Here is a 22,526-nt window from a genome sequence, read left to right on the forward strand (position 1 = left end):
ATGTCCCACCTGCTCTCCTGGACCCTGCATGGTACGTGAGGGTGACAGAAGAAGACCTCTGCTTGGGAATGGTGAGCAGGTTTGCATTTGGCCCATTGGACAGACCTGAGCTACATACAGAAATAAAACACATATTCTCAGTCAATTATGTTTCACTAATTTATTAAGACAGATAGGCACTGCTCTCTTGTGGAGGAAGAGAGTCACTGCAGCCATGGGTTCCCCTCTTGTAAATTCCTATTTCTTAGTCAGCCATTCTTCATAAATTTTAATTCTAATAAAAGTCTGTTGTTGCTCAAATTATAACCTATACGATGAAAAGGCAAACAAAATAATTCTGTCTGTTTTTAAAGAAAAGGAAAACAGGACTGTATATCCATACAGTTGAACCTCTTATGTAAGCATGTCTAATAAAACAAAAATAAAGTAAGAACATACCCCCATAATGTAGAGGTAACAGGATGGTGTTTGCAGAGTGTTACTTTTATGCGTTATGATGATGGTTTGAACTGCAGGACATTTGAGGCCTATTTGTCTACCTCTTTGGGGCACTCGACTTTTTTATTTTTACATCAATAATGAATGTGTTACCCAGCTGAGGAATGTCTCGTCAGACAGATTCCAAAGTCTTTAAAAAAACAACTTGTGTTTTTTTTGTGTGTTTTTTTTACTGCTACATGGAAAGAGAAAACAGTGCATGTTTACATAAGGTTTAAGTAAAAGCAACAATACAATATGGAAATAATGCATTAAATGTATTTTTGAGTAGTGTTTTCATAAGCACACTAACCATGCACCAACGCAAAGTGTTTAATCACAGTAAATTTACATCAAAATAACACCGGATGATTCCATGTGCACTGAGAAGTTTACCCACACAAAGAAAATTAAGTTAAATAGAAGGGCTGTCAAATTATTACATTTTTTATTAGATTAATCGGGGTTTCCAAATTAATTATTCATGGTTAATCACCATGTCACACTATGTCTGAAAGATGCCCATTTTTGGCTGTATTCTATTAAAAAAAAGATGACAGCGCAGGATTATGTATATTTGTATGCATTAACAGCGCCAAACTAATTGAAAATTCAAATCATTTGAAGAGATGGTCCACATGTTTGAAAATGTATTGACCTGACATCGGTTTCTTTAATAGCATAATATTTGAGTCACACTATAACTATGTTATTATGAGCAATGTGAAGTTGCATTCAATCAATCAATCAACTTTTATTTGTCGAGCCTTTTACAACACACAAGGTGACCAAAGTGTTTTTCCATTAAAATCAACATTAAAACAAAACCATTTAAATTCAATTTAATATCAATACAATTAAAAAAGTGTCTAAAATCATTACTGTGTACTAAAAGCCAGTCTGAATAAATAAGTTTTAAGCCTAGATATAAAAAGCCCAAAATCAGAGATGGTGCGCATTTCAGGGGGCAGCTTAGTCCATAGCCTGGGCCCAGCGACCAAAAAGGCCCGATCACCCCAGAGTTTAGTCCTTGCTCTGAGGATTTCAAACAAAAGCTGGTTTGAGGACTGTAAAGCCCTGGTGGGGTTCTGAACCCGCACCCTGACAAATAGGGAGGGGCAAGGCCATTAAGGACTTTAAGGACTGTAAAAACAATAATGAATGAAACAAAACATTTAAAGACATCATTTTCGATTAATTCAAATGTTTTGAGTGAATTTTCTGGGATTTCCCAGCATACTATAAAGCAGCAAATTGTACTTCCGCATTAAGAGTGACAAAGTGAGTGGTTATTATTGTTTTTCTTTGCATTTCTGTTTATAAAGACCACAACTACACACATAACTGTGTTATGATGTTCATCATGTTTGTGACTGCATCTTGCGGTGTATCTAGTGACAATGTGGAAGTGTCATCGCTATGACGAATGGACGAGAGACGTGTTTGTTTGGAGCTGGAGATACATATAAGGTGCTGGAATTGCACTGCTGGTGATGTGTTCAGGTTAGAATAACATTATGAAAGAGCGCCAGACTCTGTGGGGAGCTACAGTGTGACGCCATCTGTCATCATAACAGAGACCTGTGACTTGCCATAATGCGTAGGCGTTAATTACGCAAAAAAAGAAATTAGTTCCCGCCATTAACACACGTTTTTTGACAGCCCTGATAGCCCAACGTTTGTGTGTTTGTGTGGACAGACAATATGATACGTGTGATCAGTTGTGTTATGTTGATACCTAGCCATGTTAAGGTCAGGTTGGGGTCTCTTGCCATTGTTGCGTTCCCACCGTGATGAAAGTGAGTCAAGAGGAGACAGCACAGAAGAGGAGGTGGAACTCCGCCTGGGCTGAGGAGTAGGGAGGCTGTTTCTGCTACTCAGACCCTGGACAAAGAGATTATGGATACAGTTGAATAACTCCAGACAAGATTGCTTATATCTGTAACAAAAGTTATCTGTTTTCCTGTAGCAGCTAGTTATGTATAAAAAAAAAAAGTCTGTCACGTCATGACCTCCTCTAAAGAAATAGTGTTTTCTATCCGACCGCTTCTTAAACTATTATGTCATAATGAAATGGAAAATGTGGCCATTACTGAAATATGTTGCCTTGACTTTATCTTTAACATAATCATTTTCTATATCTACCTATACTGTATGTGTGCTGTAACTGACTGCTGACCAGTTCAGAGTCAGCTGGGATAGGCTCCAGCTTCCCGCAACCCTACACAGGATAAGTGGTAGTAAATTGATTAATGGGTGAATGTAAGCACTATATCCAATCCATAATAGGTGTATTTTACTATAAGTGCTTTGTGCTGCTTTAACCCACCACACCCACAAAACGCCATGACAAGCTGGAATGTTATATTACCACTACATTTCACACATTGCTACAATGACCATAATTGAGAGATTTGTGTGAACATATGTTTTGTGGAAAAACCAAAGAGTGGAGTCCACTGTACTTGCATTCAGTCCAGGCACGACAAGAACCAAGCATAAGGACCTGCTTTATGAGGCACCCACTTGAGTATTAGCACCTACAGGACTAAAGTGGAACTGTATCACCCAGCACAAGTCAAACAGACATGCACAGAAGATTGTTCGTCCGTGGAGGAGGTCTGCGTTCTGCTGACCGCCATTCTGGTTTTGCTAGTCAAACTCTAGTAATGAGTTGACCCACCTTAAAGGTTTTCCGCTCGTTTCTCTCCACAGGGTCATTCACCTCATCACAGGGGTAGAATCCAGGGAAAGGCGTAAAAGGGTTCACCCGGGGGCGACACGAGCCTGAGAACGTGCCCATGAGGCTGGAGACACTGTTCAATGTGGAGATGGTGTGAGGCGACAAAGACGAGTCCATCAGCAGCTCGGAAAGCAGGTTCCTGGCCTCGTTGATGACTGACAGGTCAACGCCATTGCCGCTCACTGCACCCTGCCACATATTAAGGTGGAAGACAGTCAAGGTCTAAGTCAAAACAGTGCAGGACACATACACACAATCCCTGTTGAAAAACGGCCAACATTATTAAGAGCAGACTCTGTAATCTGGTTACAGTAGTTACAGTGGGGGGGAAAAAACCTTTGTGAAATAAAGTCATATAGTTCCACAAACAATCACTGCATGGTGGTTTGAACACTGCTCCCTCACTCTATCACAGTTTTCATTCATTAATTCATAAAATAATTAATGATCACTGGCCCGATCTGGTGGCGGAAGCCGATAATATGCAAGCTTCAAAAATACACTGGATCCGACCTTCACCCCCTACATAAATTAGTGCCCAGGGGTAGATTAGCCATTGAGAGTACCAGTTTTCTTGGTGGGAAGACCAAAATTTGGAAGATGAATGGATGTTTCTTATTTACTGTTCACAAGCTCATAGATTAGCTCTGTGTTTCTTTTTCCTAACATGTGATTGGCAGTTCCCACTGTCACTCCATGAAGCCCTGAACATTACACGCCGCTGTGTATTAGTTGGAGAGGAGACCGTACTGATTTTAATATCAGAGGTTTTATTTACATTAACATTTGAATCTGCATCTAAGCGTGCATATGTGTGTGTGTGTGTGTGTGTGTGTATGTTTAGTGGTGGAACTCAACATGGCATTGTAAATGGTTGAACGCTTGTTTAACCGTCTATGAACTTTACTTGCCATAATACATAGTGTATGTGGGGTGGGAGCTTTCTGAAATAATGTATGTGTATTTATTCATAACTGAACAATACACAAGCCTCCAGAAGATGGCAGCAGTCCTTGAATTCATCATCAGGTTGCCCAGGCCATGCAATGAAGTACACAGTTGAGTTCATCACAAAAACTTTAGTAAATGAGGATATATAATAGCCTCATAAAGGATAGATTCTTTATAAGGAATAATAAGGAACAAAAAATAGCTTGATACACAGTGCAAATGAAATCGGGGCTCATCAAACAGACCACCAGTCTCACGGTATGAACAAAATACACAACCACAGCAAGCAACCAGTACTACCTATCTGGTCAGTAAGTGATTATTTCATTTATTTGATTTCTTGTCTCACATTCTTTCACATCATGTACACTTATGTCACAATTCCAAAAGTAGCATCAACTCAAAGTTTGTGATAGGAGTAAATTCACTCATCTAATTTTCATATTATGACGTCACAAGGCTGGGAAATGCTTTCTGTGCTATTAAGTGTATTTCCTCCAACGCATTTACCCGTGGCGACTTTTGTGTTTTGTTTTGTTTTTTACATTCCTGCGACCTCTCCTCAGCATAGCGGTGTTTTGACCATCATGCTACATGCAACGTACGTCAAGGGATGTCCCTTCCTGCGACCCAGAACACGGTTAAGCTCCAAAAATGTCCTGCTTTGTGTATTGTCATAGTCTGTGTGTTTGTGTATGGGGGGCACTGCAAAACAAGTTTGGGAACCACTGCATGATGGTAAAAAATATATATACATACAAGAAAAAACACACATATGTTACTTTAATGTCTTACTGTATTGTACCAGTAGAACAGGAACAAAATGTGAACTTTTAGCTGTGGGAGTGAAATTCTTTGATAGATTAAACAAATACTTCTTAGAGAAGAAAGAATGTGTGGCAAGTCAACAGTGTCAAGGTCATTGTGTGCCTGTTTTTAAACTGTGTGGAAAAAAAGTAACACCATTTGTGAACTTGAAACCAGCTTTTTAAAAATGTATTGTCGTTGTGATGCTTTATCTGTTTATGTACTACTGACCTGATACTGTGGTTTGTACCAGTGTTTCAGATCCCAGTCCCACAGGATCATCTGAAAAGGAGACAAAAACACAGATTTACAACACGTTTGTGTTCATAGTACACAATATATACTGTACTTTCCTATGTAAGCTACAACAAGCTATAACCGCGATGTTCATTTTACAGCAAGGGTACTGGCAGGTCAGTGTTATTAGGCAGGCAGGGCCTTCTGCTAGCCCATTCTGCTTGTTATCTAAACACACAATGTAGTAACAGTTTACATTAAGGATTTGCTGCTCACTTTCCAGTACAGGTATGCTAAAAGCTTACTGCCTTACTGAAAGCAGACTGGAGTCTTTTACTGAAAGCAGGGGAAGTAAAGTAAACCACTAAAACCACAGCGGTGCGTCTACAATGGAGCTATGAGATCTTATCTGGTGGCAACTACGTCAATCGGCAGCATTTCCATGTTATCTGTTGGTAACCAAACAGGAGCACAGAATACAGTTAAAGTTAGAGTAGGTTGCACAACACAACATTGCTGGACCTCAAATGACACAGTCCGCTTGTCACAGTCCGGGTGTATGACTAAGTTGAGAGAAATCTCAATGCATTGCAAATGCACTAACCTCACCATCAAAACTAGATACACACTAAATGGCAAACTTTTGTTTTGTTTTTCTGGAGGAAACCTGTACTTTCCATATTATATATTATATATTATAATTTCCATACTATATTGAACCTAACATAGATCCTTCGACCTTAAATGTATAGCCTTTTCTGTCTGTAAGGGCCTTTAGTAGACCTAACAATACTGTCAGAGACACCATTTTTTCACCATTGTTTTACTACGTACCGCAAGACAGCAAAATACGTTTACATCTGACATGGTAATTATGAGAAGGGCATTAAATGCAAACTGTAAAATTACATTATTCTTCACCAAACAACCAAAAATAAGTCAAATTAATAATAATCCAAAAAAACAAAATTAGACTGAAAATAGTTGGTGGGCGAGTGGTTAGCATGTTGGCCACGCAGTCAGGCGATCGGGAACATCTGGGTTTGAATCTCTGCTTGGGCATCTCTGTGTGGTGTTTGCATGTTCTCTCCCAGGTTTTCTCCAGGTACCCCGGTTTCCTCCAACATTCCAAAAACATGCTAGGTTAATTGGTGACTCCAAATTGTCCATAGGTACGAATGTGAGTGTGAATGGTTGTTTGTCTATATGTGCCCTGTGATTGGCTGGCAACCAGTCCAGAATGTGTACACCGCCTCTCAACCAAAGTGAGCTGGGATAGGCTCCAGCATACCCCCGCGACCCAAGTGAGGATAAGCGGCATAGAACATGAATGGATGGATGGATGGTGTGTCTCATTCTGCATGGTGTGACTTGAGCATGATGAGTGGCCATCCCATCTCTTCTCCCTTCATCGCTTAATTAATCAAAGTGGAATGTTGGGTGTTTGTGATCAGAATCTGTAAAAGACTGCCCAACATTTAATATGGAAAATAAGGCCTGCCATGGCAACCTGATACGAAGGCCAGCAAAAAATAAAAGGGTCTGTGTACCATGGCAACGTAATAACGAGAGATGACCCTTTATGGAGCTACAAGGAGGCTCTCCAAAGGAGCACTTGATTGGAAGAAAAGGAGCCATAAAGAGAAAGTGGTGGTGATTTGGGAGAGCCGGACAAACAAAAGACTTAGCATCGTGTTTAGCTAACAGCTACAGTACACAGGATATTTAAGGAATGTCCGGCCAACGGCAAGTTTTATATATTTATATATATTTGTGTGTTGTGTTGCACATGTGTTGTTTCTTCATCTATAGGTTTGTTTCTATAGGTCACATGGTTCCATCTGTGTGTCGGTTTACAGCACCGCATGTCAGTGTGCCTTATGTATTACATCGCTTTCACCCTGTGATCCGACCTGAAAAACATTGCCGTGTGCCTATTTACTGATCCGACACTGTGTGGAAGGGATTTTTTTCAAAACAGGAGCGCTTCCGTGTGCACAGGGCCTCAGAGAAGCAACATACTTTTTGTCATTTGGGTCCACAAGGCCGAGATGACAATTTGTTTAAATTACAATGGAAAAAATATGACTTGACATTTTTTTTTATTAAACCGAGGCACAAAACAACGATATTGTTGTCAGACCAAAGAAACCACAGCAATCATAATACATACTAATAATAAATAAATAATAAATACCTAATGCAATATTTCCTATAGTATGTTTTCTTTCACTTTGTAAAGATATTTGTGACATGCATTACCTCATAGGCAATTTCTACTGTCTGTTACACATTGGGAGCATTTCTTGAAATGCTGGCTTTTCAATAGGAGTGACAGTGTGGGGTTCCAATAATGCCTTCAGCACTGCCACTTCCATTTTACTCTATTATCACTCATAGCTTTTCCCCAAACTCTCGTCACGCTTTAAACTTGCGCCAAATGCTTAACAGCCAGAATGTTTGTGACGGTGCCTGCAGAAAGAGATGTTGTCTCTGCCTGTGTGTTGACCCGAAAGAACAACAATTAATGGTAGTGAAAAATGTTTTGTGACTTATTAATACAAACATGTCGAACCCTAATCCTAACCCTTTATACCTAAATGTGTGAAGTGACGTACAATATTGTTGGCATGTGAGAACGGCTTAGTAGGCTGTCACCATGTCTACCACTATGACATGTTGTACCTCCTGTTCATTGAAAGATTCCTTGTGTCTACCATGTGCACAAACTGAGTGTTGTGATCCAAGTGGTTGTGGAGGCACCAGCTTTTGTTTTGTTTGTGGATCACTAGTAATCAGGTCATCCGAATTACAGTGGCGAAACCTTGAAAACGGTATATTCCAGCCATTCCTGCTCTGACGCTAAAAGCAACACCCCATGTAACACACACGCATGTGCATTAGATGTTTGTTGTCATCTAATGATAGCGATTTGACAAAGTTTTTTCGACTTACATAAGCCATTATTGAATGTATAGATTATCATAACCACAAAGAAAAAAGGGAGGGACAGAAAAATAATGCTTACACATATGTATTCAACATAAGAGCAGTCGTAAATATTACCTAACACGGCTCAATAAACGGTTAGTTGCACCTGTATGTCATATTAGCAAGGGCTGTAGCACTGTGGTGTGAGAGGAGGGACCCTGCTCAAAGTGAAAAAAACATGCTCAGTGGAAGATGCCTGCATGTGCATGAGTGTGTGAGTAAGAGGGTGGGTCAGGAGAAAGGTATCAATGGCAGGCAGGATTTTGGTATGGCGTAGGGTAGCCGCGCTGACGTCAGTCTACAGCAACGCACGTTGATCATGAGGACTGAGCTTTAGTTACCTGACATGCACATGCAGAAGGAAAGAATGCAGTGGAAGACAGAAAAACAAAAGCAGATGCAGATGGTTGGCTCTCACTCCTGAACACAGATAATGATGAGAGGTCTGCAATGCCTTGGTGTGTGTGTCCTGTTGTTTACACATTGCTCAATGTTGCCAGAATGGGTCCTATAACAAAGCGCAGTGCTAAAGCTTTAACAGGCTGTCCGGCAGCTGAGGTGACTGAAGGAGGAAGCAAACATAAAACTGTCTATGAACTTCTGACCTCCAACTCACACCTGATATACAGCAGAACTCACAGATGACGTTTCTGTCAGCTACAATTACATTTTCATTTTTAGAATTAATGGTCAATGCAAGGGCTTGCGAGTGGTTAGCGCGCAGGCCACACAGCTAAGAGACCGGAGTTCAATTCCACATTTGGCCATCTCTGTGTGGAGTTTGCATGTTTGCACGCGTGGGTTTTCTCCGGGTACTCCGGCTTCCTCCCACAATTGTCCATAGGTATGAATGTGAGTGTGAATGGTTGTTTGTCTATATGTGCCCTGTGATTGGCTGGCGACCAGTGCAGGGTGTACCCCGCCTATCTCCCGAAGATAGCTGGGATAGGCTCCAGCACCTCCGCGACCCTCATGAGGATAAGTGGCACAAAAAATTAGTGAAGGAATGTTCAATGCAAGATGTGTTCAAATTCTAAGTGAATGTTGTAAGTATGTTTTAACATTACATACAATACATTATCACAGTAAAAGTTGAGTATTTTGGCTGCATACAGTCCTATTATACATAATGCAGGTACTATGAACATAACTGGTGTTTCATTATTTAAGATAGGAAATTATAGTATAGTAAGTAATTTATAGTATGGTGAATAAATGGATACAATAGGTGAGTCTAAGAGTGGTTTTACAATGACCCCAAACAAACATCGATTAAGGGGTAGAAATACTTAAAGGCCCTAAACAAATGCTTCATATACTAAGTAACAATCACTAGTTTGGAATGCAAAGCACTCAAGTGGCTGGAAAGTGTGACGACAATGAATGTTCATTATGCACCCAAACAGGAAACAAGAACAGGAAATATATTATTTGTCCAGTCATAGAGCCCTAGACATGACGCATTAACCTTAAAAAGCCCCCTAATGACTGTATATGATGATATGTTAGCATACTGTTTAGACATTGGGATATTCTTTTTCACTTCCATTGGTTCATCAGATGCATCAGATTAGAGTGTAAAAATCAATGTAGGCATTGGGTTGAACTATTCCTCCATTCTTACATCCCTTCATCTTCCCCATGCAGTCAAATATGTAATGGAGGCTTGTAATTCGCCAAGCCCTTTGGTCAAGCCGATGGTCGGTCCTACAAATGTCGTCAGAGCAACCTGGCAAAATTATGTGAGGGGAAAAAACTTGTGCAAAATGTTATCCTCCCTTTCACACTTCTTTACAACTTTGCCGGACAGCTGTTCAGAAGACACCATCTACAATGTCTGTTGGACACTTGCTATTTGTTAGTTAGTTAGTTGGAAGGGATCCAATGGGCTTAATATACAGTACACTCCCAATAAACTCAACATCCAAAGAATTTCTGTGTCAGTCAAGGAAATATAGTTAGCAGTCCCGGGCCTTCTATGCGCTTCTTCTTAAGTTCCAAGAATCTGTAAGCCTTCTAATGCAACAGAAAAAGGGATCTACTGTAAGTTAATAGAACAGGCACTCAACATTTTCTGTAACAATAACATTCAATTAGCTCTCAATGTTCTTTTCTGTCCTGCCATAAAGCCTCACAGAAAGCTTTCACAGTGTGCTATTGTATTTGTAGTGAAGCGTAAACCACTAGCTATTGAAGCTGGAACTAATCAATGTCAAAGCAGTCAGTCTTGTTGCAAAAGTTGAGCCAAAATCAGAGAGGCCATTCGCGAAGGAGGACTAATCGTATACACACAGAAAGTAATCTACAACAAGTCAACCAATCAGGGCCTTTAAATTATTTGATCAAAACCAGATCTTGAAAAGGATTGCTGTCTCATAGTATTAATGATATATTGTAGCTGGTTTTCCTATTGTGTGGCTGCTGTATTGTAACATTGTTTTGCACTGTTTGCAACATTACAATAGTATCGTACTGAAAGTTAACACCCAATGTTAACTATTTTTTTATTTTAACAGACAGGAAGCGGAATAAAAATTCCACTTTTGATAGTACAGGTTGCAGAAACCTGCTCTAAGATGAAGTTAGTGCACAATGCAATTCGTACTTTCGGTCGCACGGCATTGCAACTTGGTTTTATGTTACCTAACATCGGACCCTAAGAGGCAAGTCACAGTTCCATGTGTTTTCTGTAGCTAATGGAATAGCAAAAAGGAAGCACAAACATAGGGAAATCTGGTGCTGCTTGGCAATCTTCCACTGATCCCAAAAGGAAAATCAAGTAATACTTGTGTTTTTGCAACTTTGTACCGTTGGAAGTGTTGGAATTTGAACCAGATGTTTTCAGCATCGAGATGATTTCATATCCTGCTGCTTTTTAATCACATCATATGATACCAAGCAATGTTGACAGTTGAAATTCTACCTTTGAACAATCTTTCCTTGACTTGACAAACTTAACTTGTACAAACCTTTAAAACTATATACGTATTGACATGAGACACCAAACAGCCAAGAGGAAACCCCCACCCCCCTCGTTTTGGGCCTGGTTTTTATCACAATGCACAACTTTCCTGCCTTTGCTGTCACTCTTTGCCAATGCTTTTAGTCCAGATCATGCATTGGCAACACTTAAAATTAGACACTTAGATACTAAACTTCATTGAATCAGTCACTTCTCTTCTGAGTTGCTGTGGACCATCAGTCCAACCTGTATAGCTTGACAATTAAATAATAAATTATTGTGTAAAATGGGCATCCCTGAGGTTGCTGACTTTATGTAACTCCATTTGAATATTATACAATGTAGATCTGTCTGGCAGTGCCATGCGGTGTGCCTGGTCTATGAAATTAGAGTCCATAGTCTCTCCAAAGTGTCCAGGGTCTTCACCGAGACCTTCTACCAGTTAGACATGCCCTGAACACCTCCCCAGGGAGGCGTCCAGGAGGCATCCTGACCAGATGCCCAAGCCGCCTCCATCTGCTTCCCACCTTATCTCAGACAGAGCCCAGACACCCTCCGAAGAAAACTCATTTCGGCTGCTTCTACCCGTGATCTCGTCCTTTCAGACTACCCAAATTTCATGACCATAGGTGAGGGTAGGAACATGAATCAGCCGGCAAATTGAGAGAGTTGCCTTTCGGCTCAGCTCTTTCTACACCACAACAGACCGATGCAGAGTCCGCAACACTGCAGATGCCGTTCCATTCCACGAGCTTGCCTTCAACCTTCCCTGACTTGTGAACAAGAACCCTAGGGACTTAAGACTCCTCCACTTGGTGCGGGATCTCACCCCTGGCACTACACCCTTTTCTGGGCGAGAACCATGGACTTGGAGGTGATATTAAGTTAAGCAAATATAAATGTACCCAGTATGTACCCCCATTACAACTCAAGTTTTATGACCGCATGACCAAAGAGGTCATTGTGTAGCTTTTTCCAAGGGTATAGATACTATTCAGATGATACAGGAAATAGTTAAATTATATATACGTATAGTATACAATTTTAGTTTTACATGCAGAATACCATGTCAAATAATTATAAATGACTATATATCATACACTATATATCATCACTGTTACCTTTGTTGAAGATTCTTATTGACAAAGACAGTGAGGAGTAAAAAGGGAGGAGGGGATCCACAGCAACAATAACTTCTCAACATCTTTGATCGTTTGTAGTGCTGCCACTAATGACAAGTTTTTCAAATAATCAAAAAATGACTAATGAAATTTGAAGTCATATTAATCATTATCATTAAACTACTGACAATGAATTAAGTCCCGATAACGTGTTATTGTGATTTGACAAGGATTGTGTGTTTCAATTCAGCACTCATTCATACATAGTGGAGCTTAATAGAAGAACCAGCGCAAACACTCCGGGCCGAAACAAACACCACAATCTGACTTGGGTCAGGCCTTCGACGTCAGTGATGAACTTTTTACCACAATGGTATGTTTCATGTTCAAACCACCCAGACGTTTTTGTAGCCTACATCAAAAGTCTGTAGGCAGCTATCAGTGTTGCCAAAACAGAGCTCGTACACCACTTGCAGGCTTACGCCCAACATAAATGCACCAAGCAGACGCCTTTGAGTCCCATGCAAGCATTCATCCTGGTATCTGTTTCTCTTCTCTGCTAATTCACTTGTGAGCTGTCTAGAAAAGGACAAATGGTAACAAAATGGAAGAATGTAACCTCACAAACAGCTCGGGGACAACACTGAGTAAGTGAGGATTTATTTGGATGTGATGTTTGAAAGTGTGCCCTTTATATTCACAATGGAGCCCGCACATTCAAATGTAGGTATAAGATGACACCGCTCATGTCAACCTTCTGCGTTTTATAGCCTGGACTTGGAGGAGCTCACGTAATTCTCTGCACATATAGACAAACAACCATTCACACTCACATTCATACCTATGGACAATTTGGAGTCACCAATTAACCTAACATGTTTTGGAATATGGGAGAAAATCAGAGTACCCGGAGAAAATCCACGCATGCACGGGGAGAACATGCAAACTCCACACAGAGATGGCCGAAGGTGGAATCAAACTCAGGTCTCCAAGCTGTTAATTATTATTTTTTCATAAAAATTAATATTTTCTCTGATTTACACCTCTCAAAAGTGAATATTTCTTTATTTCCTTGGTCCATGAAAGCAGATCTATTATCTTTGTGAGTTAGGCAAAACAAAATAATCACATACATTAGCTTTGAAAAAAAAAAGACAAATATCGGCTTGAGAGCCGCAACAAGGTAGCTGAAGCTGCAGGTTGCAAACCACTGGTATGGGGTTTAACCAATTACAAAATTAATCGAAACAACAAGCTTCAGATTAATCATGAGTTGTGGCCCCAGAGTCTATCATGCATTACTAACAGCCACTTCCCGCTTTTCCCTAATGGAGAGCCACCACTGTTTAGATACAAAATAGAGATAAACACAGAGTTAAAACACAAACCACAAAAGGCAGAAAGTGTGATTAAAATGTGTATTTAATTTGCACAGCTGTAAAATAAACATTGTCACACAGAAACAATGTCCAACTAATTTAAGCTAAGGTTAATATTTTTGGTGGTTCACACATCTTTTATGTTTCTCCTTCCACACGAGGCCTTTCGGACCTCAATAGTTGGGAGGCAACAGTGCAACAGGAAGGTTATACCTGATATGGACATAAGTGCGAGATCAGGGACTCAGAGCCTTGTAAGGGAACATCGGGTTTTATCATGGAATCAGTGCAAGCTGCTCTCATAAACACAGCGTAACGCCTGAGCCCCCACAGCTCTGGCCAATAACAAGCATGTGAACACAAACGCCATCTATCAGAAACGGGCCACAGTAGGAGGAGTTTACGAGGAAGTGGAAGAGAGGGAGAGATAGAGACATTGCTAAAAGTGTGAGTGAAGAGACTGCAACGTGATGGTTGAAGTAAATCATTTACAGGACAGTGGGCAAAGAAGCTTTCACGCATTTGATTTCCTTTTGTTGAATTTGAAGTAGGGCTGCAACTAATGATTATTTTAATTGTCAACTGGACAATTAGTCAACTAGATTGTTGCTTATATGATCCATGACATGACTTAGTGTCAAAAACTATTATAGTAAATTGGACCAAAAGAAACAAATTACTATAGTATAATATACGTATAAAACCATAGTGAGAAATAAATATACTTCAAGAGCAAAATGTCCTGTAAACATGACAGTGCTAAAGAAACTTAAAGCTTGTTTTAATCCGGTCCTTTTAGGATTATTTACCCAAAAAATAGAAGTGTAAACATGAACACTCCTTATCATAGTCAAAACATTTTCAGAGTGCTTTACTTTTTAGCTGCTTTTATTTCCCAATGTCCACAATGTGTTAAGTAATTGTACATCACCTCTATTGGCACTAAAGTCTCTAGTATTGGTTGTCAAAATAATTACATATTGTGTAAATGCTACAAAAGTAATAACGGTGTCCATGCTTTATCGGTTTAGCGATACCAAAAGCATAAGTCGGCCTTGGTCGTAAGGGTGAGGTAGACAAATGACATCGTGGTGCTCATGCATAGCCACAGAGAGACTGCACATCACCAACCTCGCTATCTTATTTTGATGAAAATGTTTGTGTGTTTGGGTCTACTTCTTATCTCCGGTAACACCACTTCTCGCCATATAAAGATTCAGCCACGGTCTATCAACTCACATTTTATTAAGTGTCAACAAATGTTTATAATTAACGTTGATGATTGCGTTGTAGTCATTTCCGACCACAATGTTCAACCTGAGAGGAGACCTGAGTGATTTCAGCAAACATGCTCATCTCTGTGAATGTGTTAATGTGCTCCATGGCAACAAAGGCCATGTTTCAGGCTGTCCTTTCCATCTCTCCCAATTAGTCAGTGGCCCCGATCACAAAAGGTAAAGGTCAGGATCTTTCTCACCTCCCAAAAAGCATCACACAAAATCTAGTAATTATGACTGCAATTCATACACATAAAAGATACAGGCTGACAAATGCATTACTAAATGATACTGAAATATCATTTGCAAACAAAAAACTAAAGTGGATGCAGGGGATGGACAGTACTGATCAAATCTATGAATAATAAAGCATTATTTGAAAGTTGGTCTTTTGGTTAATGTTCTGACATGCAGTCAGTATTGTATGTATTGTATGTATTTTGCATATACAAACTTTCTTTTGTATTGTCCCTTCCGAAGATATACTATATGTCATAAAAAATAGTTGCTGGGAGATACTGTACATCGGGGTCTATAGACGTCTTTGGCAGTCCATGAGTTAACAAAGTATCTATTCTCAACACACAGAGAACACACTTTAAAAAAAAAAGTAATAAAAAATATTAGACATATGCAGTTGGAATTGCATCAGTGACTACATATTCCTTCATCACAAGCACAGGCATTACAGTTTGTTGAGGTTTTGGAGCATTGTGTGCAGAGGCTGACATCCATTTGTGAATTACTGACTAAATTGCCCGTTGTATAGCATAAATAAATATAAGTATTTTAGCATTTAAGGATTTTAGCATATAATATGTTGCAGTTCAGGAGCTCAGCACCCCCCGCCAAATCCCCTGTATCTGTGAAGCCATGTCATGTTGCTCGCTGCTTTTATGTGACACCAAGCCCACACTTTATCCACTTGATCCTTGCAGATAAGGACAAGCGAGGGTCACAAAAGAGGCAGCTGTAGTACACTGCAGCAGAGATAGGAGCAGCATGTCTTACAGTTTTTATGGGGAAGAGGCGGTCTATGCTATTTTTCTTAAATTCAAAAAAAAACCTCAGAGGTCCCTATGATGTACTGGAAGTGTATTGCTGGATCTATAGCCTTGATGCTGAAATGTATACACTTCAAAAGTGCTTTTACTAGCCCCTAATGGCAACATGCAGTTTTAGTGTTTGGACATTTAATGTTAATGAGCAACAGTGGTGTGAAAAAGTCTTTTTCACAGCCTTGTCGCTTTCTCTTGCTTCTTCAATCGCCCCGCGTCTTTAAACACCCCCGTCCTTCTTCCTCTGAGAGGGGTGATGTACACGCGCGTTGGTGACATAAGAGATTCCATGAAGTAGACCAAAAACAAATTGAATATTTTTAGTAATCGAGGTACTCAAATTATTCGAATAATCGTTGCAGCCCGAGATGACTAATATTGAAAATAGTTTGATGAGGTGAAACATTGAAGTGTTTCGGCTCAAAATAAGAAATCGGGAACAGGTCAGACACTTTTTCACACCACTGTATGTCTATCCATGCATATCTCCAACAGAGTGTGTGTCTCCACTTTTTACATGCACTGTAATACATATATCACATACAACAATCTAACAATAAGAAATAGGGAAGGAAAGAAATGTTCCAACATTAGCATAACTACAGTATATGAGCAACACTGCAAAACAGCATCATGCAAGGTTTACCTATTTGCTGAAGAAAAACTAAATCATCAAACTTGCAGCTCACTTGCCTGTTGCTGACTGATAAATATTGTAGTTGGAAAAGCCCCAGGCTTTATTTTCAAATGTGTAGTGAAGCCTTTTTTGTTTGTTTGTTTAACAAAGCTATCATCCATGGTTGGTGGATGGGCATGTACAGTAGATGGGACAGGTCAGAGGTGGTATCATGTCTGTGAGGAAGGTTTATTCTATCATAACATCACGAAAGAGTTTGAGCACCTCTTCTCTAAATTTGGGGCAAACAAGTAACAGATGAGAGATGCCCTGACCCCGATTAATGCCTTTTTTATTGACTGGGGATGAGCGGATCAGCGGATGAGTCCAACCGATCTTTACGTCAGCTGCCATAAAGTGCTTTGTTTTTGCAGCAGGGTAGAGTTGTACTGCACATGTACATGTAAACACAGTGCCATCATTAGCTCTACTCCCTGGGACTATGTATGATATGAATGTATCATGCAATTACATTACTAATAGGGATCGACCGATATGTTTTTTTTCAGGCCGATGCCGCTACCGATTTTTTTCCATCACCCTTAGCCGATGGCTGATTTTGCTTGAGCCGATACTTGTGGCCGATACTTGTGGCGGATACTGCCTTTGCTGCCTCAATTTACATGAAAAAATGACAATGATAACAAATATTACACGTCTCAAGTTTAAACAAATATCTTTTTCAATGTAAACACTGAACACAGAAGAATTCAGCTTTCTTAAACACACAATTAAACGGCATTATCAACTTTAAAAGGAATAAATATTCAACCATGTGCAACATTTCTGTCGTAGTTTAAGTTTTATCTAGCATCGATGATCGATGACTGCTACTCCGCAGTGAGACGCACCCCCCGACTTTATTGATAGATAAAATAAATCAAATGCGGTCATTGAGAGGAGAAGGAACGTCCATGTGGGGAAATATTTACTCAATATATTTACTGCACTTACTGACACAAAATAGTCCTAACAGAGATTAGACTTTTTGGACATTTGGTGCTCATAAACAGGCGCTAGGTACAGTTTACACAGTGCCACTCATAGGATACAGGAGAAGTTACGTGTAAGCAGGAGGAGGCAACAAGACAGGTGAACACTAGCGGGCAGCCAGAGAGCCATCTTGGCCGGATGGGAGAGATACATAACAAAGCTGAGGCTTTCCTTTGCCACACACAAAATCTAATCAGCTAAATTTCTCTCACATTACGTGCAGGGAGGCTATGAGTGTGTATGTAGGGGGGTGCATTTGAGGTTTTGTGTGTAGCAGTGCACTGGGGGAGGGGTGGCCTGGCTGAGACAGTGACAGACTAATGAAAAAGTGAAGAAAAGGTGGTGGGGACAAGCATTTTTTTTTTACCAACATTTCTAGAATAACATACGGCTTTAGGTTTTCAATGTAGATATTGCAGTTATGGAAAATGGCAATCCTGCTGGCTGGAGTTTGTACCGACTAATAGTGCTTCACAGTTTTTGCCCTTTTCAGTGGGATCTGCCCTCAGCTGCTAAACACACACAAGCCCTCCTCTGTAGCTGCGGCTGACGTCAACCGTCACTTAGCAACAGCCTTTCGGTGTAAAAGCAGCGGCGCTGACACCATTTTCAAAAGAGGCACACAGAGAAAGACAGAAAAGAAAATTCAGACAAAATGAGAAACAGATCGACAAGGGAGGAAAGAAAGAGCTCAGTCAAAGCGGGGAAAGTATGTGTGCAAATGTGAGACGATAGTTAGATTAGACTGTCTAGCAAAGTGACAGAATTATCACTTAAAATGCCATGCAAAGTTAAATGATGTGTCTTGATCACATGTCGTGTTACATCAGTGAGGTCATCTGGAGACTTCTAACAGGGAGTGAACACTTGTAGTAGTTCTGACTGACTGATTAAAAAATAATTTACCTCATTCTTCCTTCATTGTCTCACAACACTTTAATTTCACAATAACATTCTCTTTCCCTTCTTTCCTGTCACTGGGTTGAGCAAACACTCAGCTCATGCAAGGTTCAACTTCGTTGTGAGCCACCGGAACTGTTCCCACTGTAGAAACCTCTTTCGAGCATTTAAGATAAGCACTTAAATGCATAATTATGTCTCTCTAATATCACAATGTCTTGACTTATCTGTCATTTCATTTAAAAATAGCAGGAACAGGCTCTTAGAGGAAAAAAAAAAAACTTGGATGCTGATAATGTTGCATTCCTCTCTCTCCAGACCAACAATTTGTGTCTCAACAATGCACAAACTCCGCCAAGAATGAGCTTTTTACATCATTAAAAACCAAGCAAATAGATGAGGTCAAAGGACTACACTGAGGACACTTCACAACAAATGTAAGCAGGGATTAAACTGCAATTTTAGATGCTATCATTCATTATTACTATAAGTGAAATGAAGTAACAACATTAAAACCTCTATTGATACGTCGTGAACCTTGTTCTGACATCGCCTCGTCAGACACCAGGGTCATTAGGGCCAGGCTCTGCTAGACCTATCATGAAAACTAAAGAGTTGCAAGCTAATTGCTGGTGATCGTGACGCACGCCATCTCCAGGGCAACACGAGTTTTGGAGTACCCGCTCCAGCATTTCCTCATCTGTTTGCACTCACACCAGCAAGCTGACAATGCAGTCACTGCATCCTGTCTCAGTCCACAGTCAGCCAAACACGGCACCTCATGACACTTAACCCTTTTGACAAAAAACCTTTGGTGAAAAAGATTTGAATGTTTTACACATAAATACAGATGTAGGCTTCACTAATACCTGCTGATTCAGCTTTTGATTTGTTAATACATCATTTTGTAATGATACCTGTTTCACTGTTGATTAACAGTCCTTTAGCAACGAATTAGGACATCTTCATCGCACAACTGTTACACAAGGCCCCATATTAATTTTAATATTCATATGGAATGGTGTTCTACAGCATATGAAAAGCACCGCAGGCCTTCTTTCATATGCTTTAGTGAGACAACCGTTTAGAGTGGGGCAAGTGGGCAGCTGATAAAATCAATAAACATTAAAAAGTATCAGCTGGACTGACATCAAATCACAGAGTGACAGGTCTGAGAAAGCTAAGTTCAATCCATTATGATATTTTCCACCAATTACTTCCGGTCCACTACAACATTATTGTCGGAGAGAAATTAAAATTACATAACTACTGCAAAACACTTGCCCATCCAATCAATGGTGTCACCATAAAATGCGATGACACCCAGCTGTGACGTCAATGTTATATCATTCCACATGGCTTTACAGCAAGCGAACGTGACAGCTGAGAGCTGCTCTGCATTTTCAGCGCTCAGCCCTTCCAGCATTTCCTTCCACAGCTTGCCCCTCAATTCTACCCCATTGTAGGGAAGGGGGCTTAGTTAAGTGCATTATCTACCCCGGCCTGCCCCCTTTGCACCGGAAACCACACAAAAAGAGAATCCTCACTGTCGTGAAGTAGTGTTTAAAAAAAAAACTAAAAAAATTAACCTTCTTGCAAAACAATTAACCTTAAAAATTACACACATGTAGTGCATAGTGTAATGAATATATATATATATATATATATATATATATATATATATATATATATATATATATATATATATTTCCTTACATATTTTCCTTTAGCAACAACCAAAAAGCTTAGTATTCAGAATAAATGCATTAATTCATTCATTTTCTACCGCTAATCCTTAAAGGTGCTGGAGCCTATCCCAGCTGTCTTCGGGCAAGAGGCCTGCGCGCTAACCACTCTCCACCGTGCAGCCTAGAATAAATGCAGTTAACATATAATAATTGTATTGACAGCTTAGATTAAATGCATTACATACAAAAGCAGGAAGACCCATCCACTTTCTCTGACTCACTCCTCTCATTCTGCTATAGAGCCAATGGGCCATGTTGTTGAGATAGATGCACAGAGTGAACTCTCTTGTCATTCAGCCTGTTTGGTAGAGAAGGAGGAGGAATTCAACCATGCATGCACATGTCAATATATCGAGGAAGACGAAATTGGTGAGTTTATTTTTATTTATCCTGCGGTTAATTGATCAATTCATATTAAACCTCCTCGGTTCTGTACCACCAAGGAAAACTTGTGTATGACAAGTTTTGCACTCAGCTGGCTGACATCCCTCCTTCTACTTGCTACTTTGTCAGCACGCTGTTGCTGTGATCACATGGGCTGCTGGATGGACGTGCTTGGGCAGAGTCTTAAATTGACTGATTAATGAATACGTCTCTGACCGTGTCAATCATTACTTGGCTACAACCAGCAGTGGCGCTGTTTGTTCATTCATCCATTTTCTATACCGCTTATCCTCATTAGGGTTGCCGGGGTATGCCGGAGCCTATCCCTGCTGACTTCGGGCGAAAGGCAGGGTACACCCTGGACTGATGGCCAGCCAATGGCAGGGCACACTGTTGGTTCAGTCTCAACTAGTTTGTGGTCTAACCCTGAATCCACAACAAACGAGTATCACGTACATCCGAGTAGCGTTTTACGTGCGTAGATTTAAAAAACTATGAAAAGGCAGCCTGAGATTCCCAGCCCTAGGTAGGAGATGCCAGAATTGGATCCATTCACATTCTAATTTGCCACAACTAGACCATAAAAGTCATTCACTAATACATAGAGATTATTTTACAACTAGACATTTTTCTGGCATATTTTCATTTATATATTTTGAACAAAACTATGTCTACACTATCACTCATTTTGGCCAATGGTGTTCTTAGTACATTCTTCCATTTTTAACTATCTAGTTTACAGCATGACCTGCATTTTCAGCTGCATCTCCACCTGCTGAGTTTTGAGGTTGCTATTTTTGCACGGTAGTGACGTGGTTTCAATGTCAAAATCTGCTCGAGCACAGCTGCAGACGTAATCGCAACACTTTCTGTGGTCATTCTGACCGCAGTAGATGTATTCACTCATACACACGTGCACACACTCAAAAAGGTGAATACAAAGCAAGTCGTACGCTATAATAGATGGGAAAGACGTGACAGCACCTAAGGAAGGTCCAACATAATGACCTTCATGGCAATGATGTACCACTCCAGAAGACAACTGGTATCCAAGCATGTACTGGGACGAGCACCTCAGATGTAAACCCCCCCTCAGTGTCAACCAAACAAATACATATTTTAACTAATTTCATTGAATTAATACTAACGTGTCTCTTTTGGATAGCTGCTCAGACTTCAATTCATGTCAGGATACGACACATTAAAGCTTGCCCTGTATCAATTAAGACTAATTCGAGCCTCGTTCTAGGTCGGCTCCTAATTTTTGAATCAGGGACAATCTCAGGTCAGTTACACAAAATAATCAAGGATTTTTTTTGTACCATGCTTACGTCACCAACACAGAAAATGAAGTGGCTGTTTATTGAAGAAGGGAGAAGGCAACAGCAAGTTTAACACATTTAGATGTATCTCTTGTAACACGCCACTTACAGTACATACACGATGTACAGTACATAATGTATCTTGACGTTGCATGATCTCCAACGACACCAAGAATGCAGTGAAAGACCGTGACAAGGTAAAATTAACATAGTGTGAATCAGAGCGATAAACATGGATGTACCTTACTAACATAACGTAAATCGTGTGGATGGCTAGCATTCCCTTAACAATGACTGTCGAATGTGTGGCCAGTTTATGACAATGGTAACGTGACTTCATACAGGGTTTGTTTCATCTAAAAAATGAGTTTAGAAGATGGAAAATAAAAACATTTTAGCTCATATCTATCCATTTTGTCGCTTATCCTCACCATAGTGTGGCGGGTATGCTGGAGTCTATCCCAGCTGTCTTTGGGCAAGAGGCTGGGTACACCTCTCCA

The 22,526-nt window shown here is 40.2% G+C and overlaps 1 protein-coding gene across 1 annotated transcript in view; it reads right to left on the bottom strand.

Moving 5' to 3' along the window:
* pde3b (phosphodiesterase 3B) overlaps window positions 1-22,526 on the bottom strand; it is a 39,246-nt gene that overhangs the window by 12,530 nt on the left and 4,190 nt on the right. Inside the window, exons 2-5 of the mRNA XM_058088495.1 lie at window positions 5,210-5,260; window positions 3,161-3,409; window positions 2,216-2,361; window positions 10-110 (exon numbers count right to left, since the gene is read on the bottom strand). Coding sequence (XP_057944478.1) covers window positions 10-110; window positions 2,216-2,361; window positions 3,161-3,409; window positions 5,210-5,260 — 547 coding nt within the window. The remainder of the gene's footprint in view (window positions 1-9; window positions 111-2,215; window positions 2,362-3,160; window positions 3,410-5,209; window positions 5,261-22,526) is intronic.

Source organism: Doryrhamphus excisus, chromosome 12 (genome assembly GCF_030265055.1).
Source record: "Doryrhamphus excisus isolate RoL2022-K1 chromosome 12, RoL_Dexc_1.0, whole genome shotgun sequence".
NCBI lineage: Eukaryota > Metazoa > Chordata > Actinopteri > Syngnathiformes > Syngnathidae > Doryrhamphus > Doryrhamphus excisus.